The sequence below is a fragment of the Panthera tigris genome, chromosome C2 (assembly GCF_018350195.1).
Source record: "Panthera tigris isolate Pti1 chromosome C2, P.tigris_Pti1_mat1.1, whole genome shotgun sequence".
Taxonomy (NCBI): domain Eukaryota; kingdom Metazoa; phylum Chordata; class Mammalia; order Carnivora; family Felidae; genus Panthera; species Panthera tigris.
In genome coordinates, this window is record NC_056668.1 from 78241043 (window position 1) to 78253400 (window position 12358).

At 42.0% G+C, this 12358-nt stretch overlaps 1 protein-coding gene across 10 annotated transcripts in view; it reads right to left on the reverse strand.

The window, feature by feature from the left end:
- Window positions 1-1849: 1849 nt before the first annotated feature.
- The window catches only part of LOC102953305 (LIM domain containing preferred translocation partner in lipoma), a 673846-nt gene continuing 663337 nt past the window's right edge, over window positions 1850-12358 (reverse strand). For all 10 annotated transcript variants that reach the window (XM_042998791.1, XM_042998792.1, XM_042998793.1 and 7 more), the window contains 3 exons: window positions 10946-11124; window positions 5169-5289; window positions 1850-2070 (listed from right to left, as the gene is read on the reverse strand). In XM_042998791.1, the coding sequence (XP_042854725.1) occupies window positions 1942-2070; window positions 5169-5289; window positions 10946-11124 (429 nt within the window). In that variant the 3' untranslated portion in view covers window positions 1850-1941. The remainder of the gene's footprint in view (window positions 2071-5168; window positions 5290-10945; window positions 11125-12358) is intronic.

Here is a 12358-nt window from a genome sequence, read left to right on the forward strand (position 1 = left end):
AGCCATAACGTCGGCAGTTCTAACACAAAACTATTGGGTGAGCAAGGCAAATGAGCCGCAAATTAACTCAGATGAAGCTAAGGACTAAAGGCTTAAGAATTTCTTATTGAAAACAAGAAAATCAAACCAGCTTTACAATTATTTCTACTGAAGTAAAATAAATGTAATTGGAATTCCTGAGGCATGGGTTATAATTTAAAACATGCACAAATAATTTTTCATTTATGTTCTGAGGGTTAAAAATTAAAATAAAAGTCAGACTAGAAAATTGACTTTATCACTTTATAATCAGGAGAAAGCTATTTGTGGAATCAGGGACGGGTGCACAAGGGAATGGATCTGTATCTGTTATATTTGATTTCTTAAGCTGGTGTCACGTATACAGGGATTCATTATATTATTATTTATTCTTTTGTGTATATTTAAAATACTTCATAATTTAAAAGTATATACTTGTGGAAGATTTGAAGAAACGTTTAGGAAATCTCAATCCAAAATACTTGACTAGTTTACAAATGGCAACCTGCCATTATTAAGATGGGCATCTCTCTTTAAAAGAAACGAGTTAGAACCCAGAAGAATGGTTCTGCAGTTGGCAAGCAAGCATTTCAATGCCCAGTAAGAGTTTGAATAAAGATTCCAGGCAGAGACTTTGCATATTTTTAGCTCAGAAAGGCAATTTTTTTTTCAGCGATTGTCTGAAAGTGTGGTGTAAATGTCACATCGATGATATGAAAATGTCTCCTGCAATATGTAATTGGATTTATAGCAGGATTACAAGAGTAATGAAACTGTGGTTTCACAATCTTTTCAAGCTTTCCTGTCTTTTTAAAAGTAAACTAAACAAACTACACGATTTTATTATGTGTGCTCTGATTTGCAGTTGTCAGGCAAAAAGGAGCTGGGCCTGGGGGAAAAAAAGGAAGAATATGAACAGTTCTTTATAAGCAATATTCCTCCTGGAAAAACTCAACTTTGGTAGTTGTGTTTGGATATTATAAACAAACAAACAAACAACACAGCAATATTTCTCAGATGAAAAGTGGGATGGTTTTGGAAGTGTTATGTTCTATAGAAAACAAAATTTGTCTGTATTATTATGTCTAGGTAGCATGGAAAAGGAAACTCTTAAGATAATATTGTGAGATAATTAATAATAGGCTTTTCAAACATACCCCCCCCCAATTTTTTTTCCCCAGCGTATCCCACCCGTAATTCCCTCAGAAAAAAACTGAAGTTTGGATCTCACCAATAACTGTTTTCAAATGAGCCCTGAGCACCAAAATCACTATAGACTTTGAATTTCCAATCCAATTTGGTTGCAAATTCAATAGGCGCTTGTTTTAAACTATGTCATTTACAGCTTAAATTCTTTGTTGCCTAACATATACATTGCACACTTTTACCCCCACCCCCCCAAGGGACATGACCGGTTTAGAGCAACAGAAAGATGTACTTTTCCAATACACACAGAAAGAATGGCTGTCCTTTATGATCACAGGCAATGTGGAAGTGATAGGATGAGACCTTCAAGCCTAAAAGCACCTGTGAGTTGGCAGACTCACCCAGGAAAAAACTGTGTGACAGCAAATACCACACTAAAAAAAGCCATTCAACCAGATGAAAAGTGAGACAAACATAGGGATTAAAAGTTACAGGAATGCAGAAGTGAATGGGATGGAGTATAATCCGTGCAAAAATGTGGAAGTCCTTGGGAACAAAGGCCCATCAAGGTCCTACATGATTAAATGTGAAATGTGTATTTGGTGAGAACTTAAAAAAAAAAAATCTCATAATCTATGTGTTTCTAAAGAAAGGTTAATATTAGACGAAGAACAGAGACCATCCCACGGTTTGATTGCCTTTCCTGTATTTTTCCCATGTCTTTTCTTATCTTGTTTCTTGTGTTTCATTCTTCTCAGCGCCACCAACTAACTGAACTTAAAGGTCAGTGCTGGCCTTGGCCGTCAGCACCCTAATGCGGGCGGAGTTGCAGGTCTTGCAGAGGATGTGTCCATCCAGAGGGTAGCAGCCTTGGTTATCTCCTTCAGACAGGAGACCACCACAATCCTGGAAAGATAGATGGAAAGGATGTAAGTGAAAATGGCAACTGTGTACGTGAAGGCTAAATTCCTTAGCTTTCCATTCAAGGCCTCCCTCCATAATGTGGCCGTTTCCTGCCTTTCCTCTTCATACACCGCAGGCCCCCTCCAAGCCTTCCCTGGGATACAACATAATGTCTTGAATGAAACTGAACAAGAGATTGGGGACATAAAGACAAACAGTCAAATGACCCCCCTTCTCAGATTACCTAATAGGAAACGCGAGTCCCGGAAGAGAAGAATACCAGGGTCTGGGTGCCCAAGTAGTAGTTTTGTTCTCCTCTCCCAAGCAACAAAAACAGCAACAACAAGGACAAGAGAAAATAAAACAAGGGTAGATCCCCAACCACTGAGTCATCTTGACCTTTTAGCATTAGTCTAAGGATCTCTCAAAAGGAATACACAGGTGCAAGGACAGAACTCCTTGGCAGCTGGTGGGCAGAAGCCAAGCTGTAGAGTGCCTCCTTCCAAGCAGACGGGCCAGCAACAGTACTACTGTCCTCAGCACCTCTGCAGCTCCATTTGGGAAAGCGTTATACAAGAGTCAAATATTACCTTTGGAGAAAATGGAAGTTTCTCTGAAAAGAAAAATACAATACTTCATCGGGTGGTGGGTGCCCTTGCTAACTTCAGTAGAAACTCTTCTAAAAGGCTAGAAGTGCCGCAGGCTCAGCTTTTGCTGTCCACTATGACAGCAAGGAGGTCACAGGGGCTCATGTCTACATTTGAATGCCAGTAAAATTTAAGTTTAGAAGGAGTATCGCCCACAACACAACAGCAGCAGCAGCAGCAGCAATGGCAGCAGGAGGCAGGCTCCCCAGAGGGCTGGCTTTGCCAAAATGAGCAAGCGGATATTCCGCAGTTCTAGAGGCTTTCCGGAAACTGAATAATGGAATTAAATGAACTCTTTGCATCTCAAAAAAGAAAGGACGTGTCATAAGTGACATGGCTGTAAGCATTTAATGAGCAGACATCTATGATCACCTGAAAACCCTGAAGAGCCTGAAGTCAACCACAGTGTTGGGACCATTCATGGTTCTTAGAACCAAAAGGGGCCATATGGGGCATCCAGTCCAACCTCCTCGTTTTTATAGATGGGGAAGTGAGAGCAGAGAGGGAAGTGATTGGTCCAGTGTCATGAAGCATCTGTGACAGGGCTAGAACTGTGGTTTGCCCTCTCCTTATTTACTGTTCCTCTCATTTTATAGTACTGTTTTAAAAATTCATAGGAACTGGAGGGTATTACGCTAAGTGAAATAAGTCAGTCAGAGAAAGACAGATATCATATGTTTTCACTCATGTGTGGAATTTGAGAAACTTACCAGAAGACCATGGGGGAAGGGAAGGGGAAAACATTGTTTCAAACAGAGAGGGAGGCAAACCGGTAAGAGACTCTTAAATACAGAGAACAAACTGAGAGTTGATGGGGGGAAGGGGGGGAGGGGGAAAATGGGTGATCAACATTGAGTAGGCCACTTGTTGGCATGGGTGTTGTACGTAAGCGATGAATCACGGGAATCTACTCCCGAAATCAAGAGCACACTGTATACACTGTATGTTAGCTAACTTGACAATATATTATATTAAACAAACAAATAAAGAAAAAATAAATAAAAAAGTTTATAGGATTTCAAAGCAAACTTAATTTGTACCGCTGTCATTTAATCTGGAAGGAGAAAAGGCACACATTTCATGCAGCTCTTGGCACAAAAAACAAAACCATCAGAGGTCAAAGCCTATTTGTATGTATAGCAAGTGTGTGAGCAATGTTGAAGAGCTTTCCTTCTTTGAGCCTCAGTTTCTCCATCTGTGAAATGACTTCTAAGGCATCTATAAGCTCTTTCACACTTATGATTCAGGTCAGTTTTAAGGCTGGAGGTTGCTGTTCCTCTGTAGTCATAAAATCTTGTGTAAAAGCTGGTAGTTTATTATCTTTTTCTTAATTATTATTATATTTTCTTATGTCAAGGGAAGAGAGCTATATGGAACTTGGGCTCTAGGGCAAAACAAAGAACCCCACATAAATCAGGTGGTTAGCTACAGCTAAAGCAGTGAGTGTGGAATAAATGTAGTCCCAGAGAGCCAGAGACAGCCCCCCAGCCCTCCTGACCCCACCAGCCCCTTAGTCTTTGGAAGGTCACCTAGTGGGACTAGATGAACCAATGACAGGAGGGTGTGGCAATAGGCAGTTCATACTCTCCCCACAGAGAGAAGAGAGAGCTGCTAACTACTGCCCTCCAACCTGGATTACAGGCCTCTTGTACGTATTCCCACAGCACCTGTGCATACTTCCCCTGGAGCTCTTAGCAGCCGCCTGACCTCCTGTCTTATGTGCATAGTCAGTGCCTGCTAACTCAACCAGTCTCCATGACTTTGAGCATCAAGTTCCAACCCCTTGGAGAGGAGTGAGATCTTATCTTTCTCAATGGCTGAGAATGGATCTCCGTCCCATAGGAGTATCAGAGTCACAGTTAAAAACTCATTATAGGGGCGCCTGGGTGGTTCAGTCGGTTTAGCGTCTGACTTCAGCTTAGGTCATGAGCTCATGGTTTGTGAGTTCGAGCCCCATGTCAGGCTCTGTGCTAACAGCTCAGAGCCTGCAGCCTCCTTCAGATTCTGTGTCTCCTCCTCTCTCTGCCCAGCTCATGCTCTGTCTCTCTCTGTCTCTCAATAATAAAATAAACGTTAAAAAAATAAAAAAAAAACTCATTATAACGATGACAATAATAGTAACAAGCATACCATTTCCTACTAATTTAGCACTTTGTGGTTTATGATTCTTTAACATACAGTTTTGTATTTTAGTGGCACAGCCATATTTGGGGAGGTGAATAAGTATTTGAGCCCTTTTTACAGGTGGGAAAATTGAGAGTGAGAGGTAAAGTGACTTATCCAGCGTCACCAGGATTAAATGAAAGCGTAAGATCTAAAACCCAAGTCCTATGAACACAGGTACCAGGGGTTTTCCCCAGATTTAATAACTGCTGTATTTGTGAAAACCTATTTCCCTTGGGCCTTGCAGCACCTGCCATGCACTGACAGGGTGTGGGGGTGCTGACCACAGACCTCACACCGGTAGCAATGAACATGGAAATCGCGATCCAGAGCCACAATCCGCACAGTCTCCTCCTGGCCCGGGGCCGGCATGATAGGCTCTTTGCACACAGAACATCGGGGGGCAAATTTCCTGAAAATGGAGACAACAGTTCTGGTTAGACATTGAGCATAGACACTGAAAAACAGGTGAGACCCACAAGTGGAAAGATGAGGGGTAGGTCAAGAGTCAGGACATCTGCTCTGTCATCTTGCATGACCTTGAGCAAATCACGATCCTTTTCTGGGTCTGTTCCCTCGGCTGTAAAATAAGGGATTTAGACTCAGTGACTTTTGAGGTCCTTCTAGATCATAAAGTGAGATTTCGTGAGGCTGGGGAGTGAGTGTATACAATCCTTATGGATGAAGAGCATCTAGGAGCTATTGGTCACATGGTATGTGGCATAGAACTCACTTGTGCATAGACTGCAAACACAAATCCTGGGTTAGGGCAGGGTCCTGGCGGCCCTTACTATGTTTTCTTTTCCTTGACCTCATCTTGTTTGACTTTCACTTCTAGACCTTATATGTACTCCCCAGGCCCTCCACAAATATTCTGAGGTTGGTAGCTGTGTCATTCCCACTTATTAGAGCCTCTTTCTTTGACACTAAGTTCTAGGAATTAACACAAGAAACCTCGACCACATATCTTTTCAAAAGAGCAGAAGTTAGCGACCTTAAATACACCAAACTTGCTATGACCAAGCGTGTACTTCTGACATTTCGATTGTGTTAAACTCTTGTTTGAAAAGGAAAAAGTTAAAAAGCTGTCAAGTTCTTTATTCTTCAGAGGGTTTTAGCACTTCCAAAAGGTATGAACACTTATACATATAGAGACACATATATGTGTGTTTTTGAGGTTAACTGTTAGTGAGGAATTTTAACATTTCTGAATCTCTTAACATTCCTGAATGTGACCGATGGCCCTAAAATTTTTTTCTCAGAGCAGATTAAGAGGCTGCAAATATAGGCTGTGCATTCAGCCCTGTCTCCTGGAAATTAGGGGTAGCATTTGGGAAGGTGTGAAATAAGACATGATCTGAAATGGCCACGGATAAAAGCTGGTAGAGGTTAAAAAAAAAAAAAAAAAAAAAAAAAAAGGACAAACAGACTGAGCAATTCAGTTTTTTCATGGTAATGGTTTTAAGATTAATGATGTTAAAATTTATCTATTTGTAGTGAGACTTAAAAAGAAATAATGATAGTAATCTAATACTTTGCAGAGCACTTTATGGTTGTCAAAGCATTTTTACATACATTATACTCTATATGTACATATTAATTTTCTTGGCAGCAGCCAAAAGGCATCTGTATGGCTGCAATCTAAATAAATATGAATTAAGCAGCAGATCAATTGATTGCTCTGAAAGAAAAATTAAAAGGATCAGGGTACAACTGCAGCAGTAATCAGAGTTGTTATAATTGGCATTTTATGCAAGAAGTTTACACTCAGTGGTAAAAAAAAAAAAGAAAAAGGAAAAGGAAAAAAAGACTGCTTTGGACTACCTGATTATTTTTGCATCTGGGTCATCAGTAGTGAAATAAGCAGGCTTCTGGAATCCGCTGTAGAATTTCCTTTCCCCAAGCCCATCGGGACTGTAAATTCTGTGGGGTCAGAAGTCTATCTTTTCTATCATTGAACTGCGCGCCTGCCCCTATTTCCTCAAGTAGAATTACTTCTCTAAGATAAAATATCTTTCCCTGAATTTGCCTATTTTAGTAGTGATTATTTGCACATCTTCGGGGATCACTCTACTGTGAGCTTCCAGCTGGCAGGTTCTGCTCAGTCTCTGAATCTCCAGAAACAACTTCTGTGACCAGGGCAGACAGTAGAATTTCAGGCTACCACTCATAAAATGAAGTGTCTGCCATTTTGCTCTATAAAAAGATGTGACTTGGACCTTTATGTTCAATCTTAAAGTCCTTCCTCTTTGGAAAGGCATGAATTGTGTTCTCGCTGAGTAAGGATTCCTTCCTACCAATTGGCCTCATTTCCATGATGGGAAAAAACAAAGGGAAGACAGGAAGTGGTTTCACAGTCCCCACAGTGTTCCTTGGCCGGCATTTTAAAGACTGTTCTAAATCCCACGTGGTCTGTTTCAAAGCTCAGCTCACTCAGCAGATAATAATAATAATAATAATAATAATAATAATAATAAAAGTAAATTTGATAAAAAACACTTTTGATGGCTCAAATGGCTACCATATATTGTGTGCTTATTAAGTGCCAAGGCTTGTTAAGCGCTCTGCGCACTTGACCTCGTGTTTTTACTGACAACAAATTATGAAGAAATAGTTTTTATCATTTCTGCTTCATAGCCAAAGAAGCCAAGGCTCAGAGAAGGACAGTCTTAATCATCTTGTGTCCTGGCACATTTCTGGCAATCAACAAATGGATGCTGATTAAACAAATAAATGGATGAGTGTAATGTCTCTGATAAGAAAGCACAGATAGTGAAATAAAGCCTCAACACAATGAAAGGTCAGTTAAATAAACCTGCTTTTCAGAGCTCACTGTCCTGGCACTGGGAATACAGAAATAAACTAGGACTCATAGAGCCAGACTGGTGAGGGAGTTCTATCTATTTCTGCATTTGTGCTATTAAGTGCGATATACATATCCTGCCATATTGCAAAAATGATTTAAGGTGGTAAGTGTAAAATTTTGTGTGTGTGTGTGTGTGTGTTCTTTATTACTAATCAGGCTGTGTATGTACTAGCTATAGCTGACTTACAAAACTCTGCAGAACACAGAGAGGAAGATATAAATTCAAACAGGGGTATAGGGGAGGGTTGAGGTCAGGAAAGTCTTCTCAGAGGAGGTGGTAATTGAGTTGGACCTTGAATGAAGGCCATTTAGGTGAAATGGGAAAGTGTGTGTGTGTGTGTGTGTGTGTGTGTGTGTGTGTGTGTTGAAGGTGAGGGTGGACACAGTCAGTTTGCCAGGGAACTGGTTTGAATAGTCATCTGAAATAGGAAGAGTTGCTACCTAATAGGATAGAGGACTTGGGCCAGCATTGACTGGAGGCGGTTATGCAGGGGATGGCCCATTGACAAGGCCTTACAAATAGTGTTTGGGAAGCTTGTTACTCAAAGTGCTGTCCAAGATGATCGGGGAGACTGTCAGAAATTTGGAATTGGGAGGTCCCACCTCAGACCTACTGAATTATAATTTGCAGTTTAACAAGATCCCTAGGTGACTTGTAAGCACATTAACATTTGGGCAGCACCAGTTTAGAAGACAGGATGCTAAGAAGGCGAGATCAATCTCTTCTCATGGGCCTTCCGTATCTCACTTCCACTCTCAGGCTGCTCGAGTTACAGCCAAGCAAATCTTCCTTGAATGTAGAGACGCCCTTCCCCACTTCACCCCTTCTTTATTTCCTGAGTGGTTCCTGCTGTCAGGAATTTCTGTTTCTCACTTAAAATACTTTTCAGATTCTGCTTCCAGAAGCCTACCCAGATCCCGGGGCCAAGTAATCTCGGACTCTGCCAGTTCAAGCCTTCGCCTGTGCCTGTCTCATCGTGTCTGGCCCCTTCTGCCTGATATCACACATACTCTGCACTTATTCCCTCCCCTCCTTCTGGCAAGCTCCTTGCTGACAGGGGTTTTTCTTGGTGTGTCTGTGCATTTTCTACTCAGGCAGCTTCTCTCCTTGTATCTCTCTCCTTTAGCACGGAGCACCCAGAGGGCTCTCTGCAGATGTGGCTCGACTGAATTGAAAGAGATTTTCTAAAAGCTTTCCTTCCTAAAAGACCAAGCCCAAGGCCCCCCAAAACCGTCTGCAAAAGAAGGCTGTTTCCCGCTCTGTACCCTCTCGTTTGCCTTGCAATGCCCACCCTGGGTGAGGCTTTTAGCTGCTTTGTGTTCTAGTACTTTCAAGGCTCAGAAACAGGGTTCTGTAGAATTTCTCTCTTATTTTTCTTTGGGAAATCATGAAAAGATCAAGCTTTTCCCCCTACATACCTGCCAATCATGCAGACAACATTATTTAAAAAAAATAATTTGTGTTTTAACATGCCATGGAATTAGTGGTGGAGGGGGAGAGATCGGGGCTGGAGATGGTTTTTGCCTTTTAGCTGCTCAAGTCTGCTTGTCTGGAGTGTTCAGACCCACACACTTATGTCACCAGTCCCAAGTCTCTAATTATGCTCCTCACTCTTAGAAATGAAAGATAAATGGCATAGATATAAACTTCCATTTGTCAGAATTGATTTCCTGTTTTAATTGGGGGGTGTAATAGATCCGTCTTTTCCAGCAACAGAAACATGTGTGCTCTGATTACATCTATCAGTCTTGGATTCAGGGAAGTCTAAGAAAGGAGGCACACAGTGACAGAAACACACTCCCCGTTGGTATCTTTTCACTTCCCTTAAATAGATGCAGGTTTTTTTCATGTGTAATTACAAGCTAAAAATATCAATAACGTGAAGTACAATTTATGCTGTGACTGCCCTTTCAAAGTGAGCCCTTACTTGTCTAATTCAGGTTGAGAATTCCTGCCTCTGGGGTTTTATAATTCATTCAGCCTCACGTCTTTTGGTGAGGTTTTCCCTTTCTTTGCTACTTGGAAAGTGCTAAGGAAATTCATTTTTTTAAAATAGGAGTCTCAAGGCCCCAAACTGCTTGTGGCAAGCTCCTCCTGGTTGTTGACAGTCAACAGAGCGGTGAAAAATAACCCACAAGACCGCACATCTGGAGGCCATAGAATGGAGACCTAAACTGGTGAGCCACATGAGCTTTATCTCCGTGAGAGCTTTGGACTGTCCTCAAAGACTCAGACTGCCCCGTAAGTAAGCCAGAAAGCTTCCGTGCCTCCCATTTACAAATCACTGCTATAGCTTTCATATGGTTACTATATATTTGTAATGAATGTCATCAACAAATCAGCCAACTAACAAAGGGGCCAAATAAAAAGAAGGCAAAACAAAAAGCATACAATTTTCATGAACACCACAGCTATAACAGAGGAAAGGGGGCCCTGTGAATGACAGAACTGAAGGACATATTTTTCCAGGCCCATGAGTAAGTTCCCTTGACCTTGAGACTCTACTTTCTAATCCTCTTCATAAGACTGCACAAGACTGCACGCATTAATTTTATCGGAAAGCATCCTGAGGGGGAGAAGGCCTGGGTAGGGAAACAGGTTACGGGAAGATGTGACAGCTAATGGTATGACACGGACCCAAATACGTGTGAGGCCTATACTAGGAAGACAAACTTGATTGCTCTGTGTGCACGTCCGCCTCCCTGTGACCTCCTATTTGTAGACTGGCAAGACGTAGAGGTCAGCGCCAGAGAGAACTGTGGACTATTACACCTGGGGAGCTTTAAGACAGGCTCTGTTCTAATGACCAGACTGAAAAGCTCGGAGAAATTGAGCGGTTTGTCCACTGTCACACATCTTGTTCGTGTTGAGGCCAGGGAGGGCTACCCTGGTATCCTGCCTATTTCCAACGTACATACTCTGCAGCTGAGTCAACTTTCTCACAATCAGAGACACACAAAGATGTGACGGATGAGCCCCAGGCAAGCCTTTGAGCAGAAACTGGGGTGAAGGACCAGATGGATTAATGGACACCCGTTCCTGGATTAGAAGAGGGGATTAACAAACTCCATTTTTAAGGTCCCATCAAATCCTGAGATCCTACAGCTCTGTGAGAGAAGAATGTGTGGCCCAGACACCAGGCAGTAAGGACAGACTCTTGAGGGGACTGGCAGGCTCGAGGGGACAGAGTAGACTGCCTACTTGTGGAAGTCCTCAATGCAGTGAATGAGGCCACCAGCGTCCACGGTGAATGGGATCCCGTCAAGGCTGCGGTGGCACATGACACAGGTAAAGCAGTGAGGATGATAGGCCTTTCCGGTGGCTCGCAGGATCCTCTCCATGATGGGCTTGGAGCACACACTGCACTGTTCCAGGGTGTTCTGGGGAAGGAGAGATAAATACCAATGTTAAACTGGGACTTGAGGAGCTCCACGTATTTAATACCTTATGGCAAGACAAGCAGTGTTTGTTACAGACACAATTAGCTCATGTGCCTATCACAGTACTTGGGAGAAAGCAGAGTGCATACCTTTATTATAGAGACAAAGAAACACGTAAGGTACATCAGGGGTCTTTTCTAAATTCACCCAGGTAGTAGGTGGCCAACCAAGCATTTAGAACACATGTCTTCTGACTTCCGTCCCTTTTCTACCACTATTGCAGGGTTGATGGCAAACATTTCTGTAAAGGCACGTACGGTAAATATTTCTGGTTTTGTCGCAGCAATTCAGTTCTGCTGTCATAGTGTGAAGGCAGTTGTAAATGCACAGGACTGTGTTCCAATAAAACTTTACTTACAAAAGTGGGCTGGATTTTGCTCACAGCTGTAGTTGTTTGACCCCCTGAACTGCATAACCAAGGTTCTCCACTGGAAGAACACCTCACTATTCTAAAACTTGATGAGTCTTCAAAAATCTGGGAGAGTCACCAAGGACCTTAAGATTTTAGGAGGGTCTGCCTGATGATGGAGACTCACAGAGCATGCCAGTTGTAGAACCCAAACAGGGCTCAGCATAATCCATGAGGCTTTTGATTATTTAAAGCTTTGATTCGAACACCACCTCCAAGTTTAGCGTTGTGCACGCTGGACAGAAAAGAAAGTCAACTTATCTGTCTTACAAAATATGCTGAGCTTCAAAAAACGAAACCCTCACCAAAAGGGATACCATATATTGATCAGGACTTGGAAAGATTGATAAAATTGGCTATTAACTTTCCATCCTTCCCTAGAATCCCATACTGTCTACTAAACAACCTTGTTATATGCTATATTCCAAGTGAGATGTCTGGACTGATTCAGAGTTTACAATCTAGAATAAACCTGGGATGGGGATCTTATTAGAAAGATGCAGAACTGGAAGGGATGTGGAAAGTAAGGAGTAATTTCCCTCTTACCATGAGAACCTTTAAATAGCTCTCACACAAGAAATGCCTATAGGTAGATAACTAGTGTGCTGATGTCTCAACCACAGCAACAGTCTCTGATTGGCTTTCTTGTTTGCATCTCTCCTTCTCTAACACTTCCCTGTTCCCTAAGTGACTTCCAGTTTCCTTTCCAACACACAGATGTGACCAACTAACTTTGCTTCTAGCAAAAACTTCTATAGCCCCACA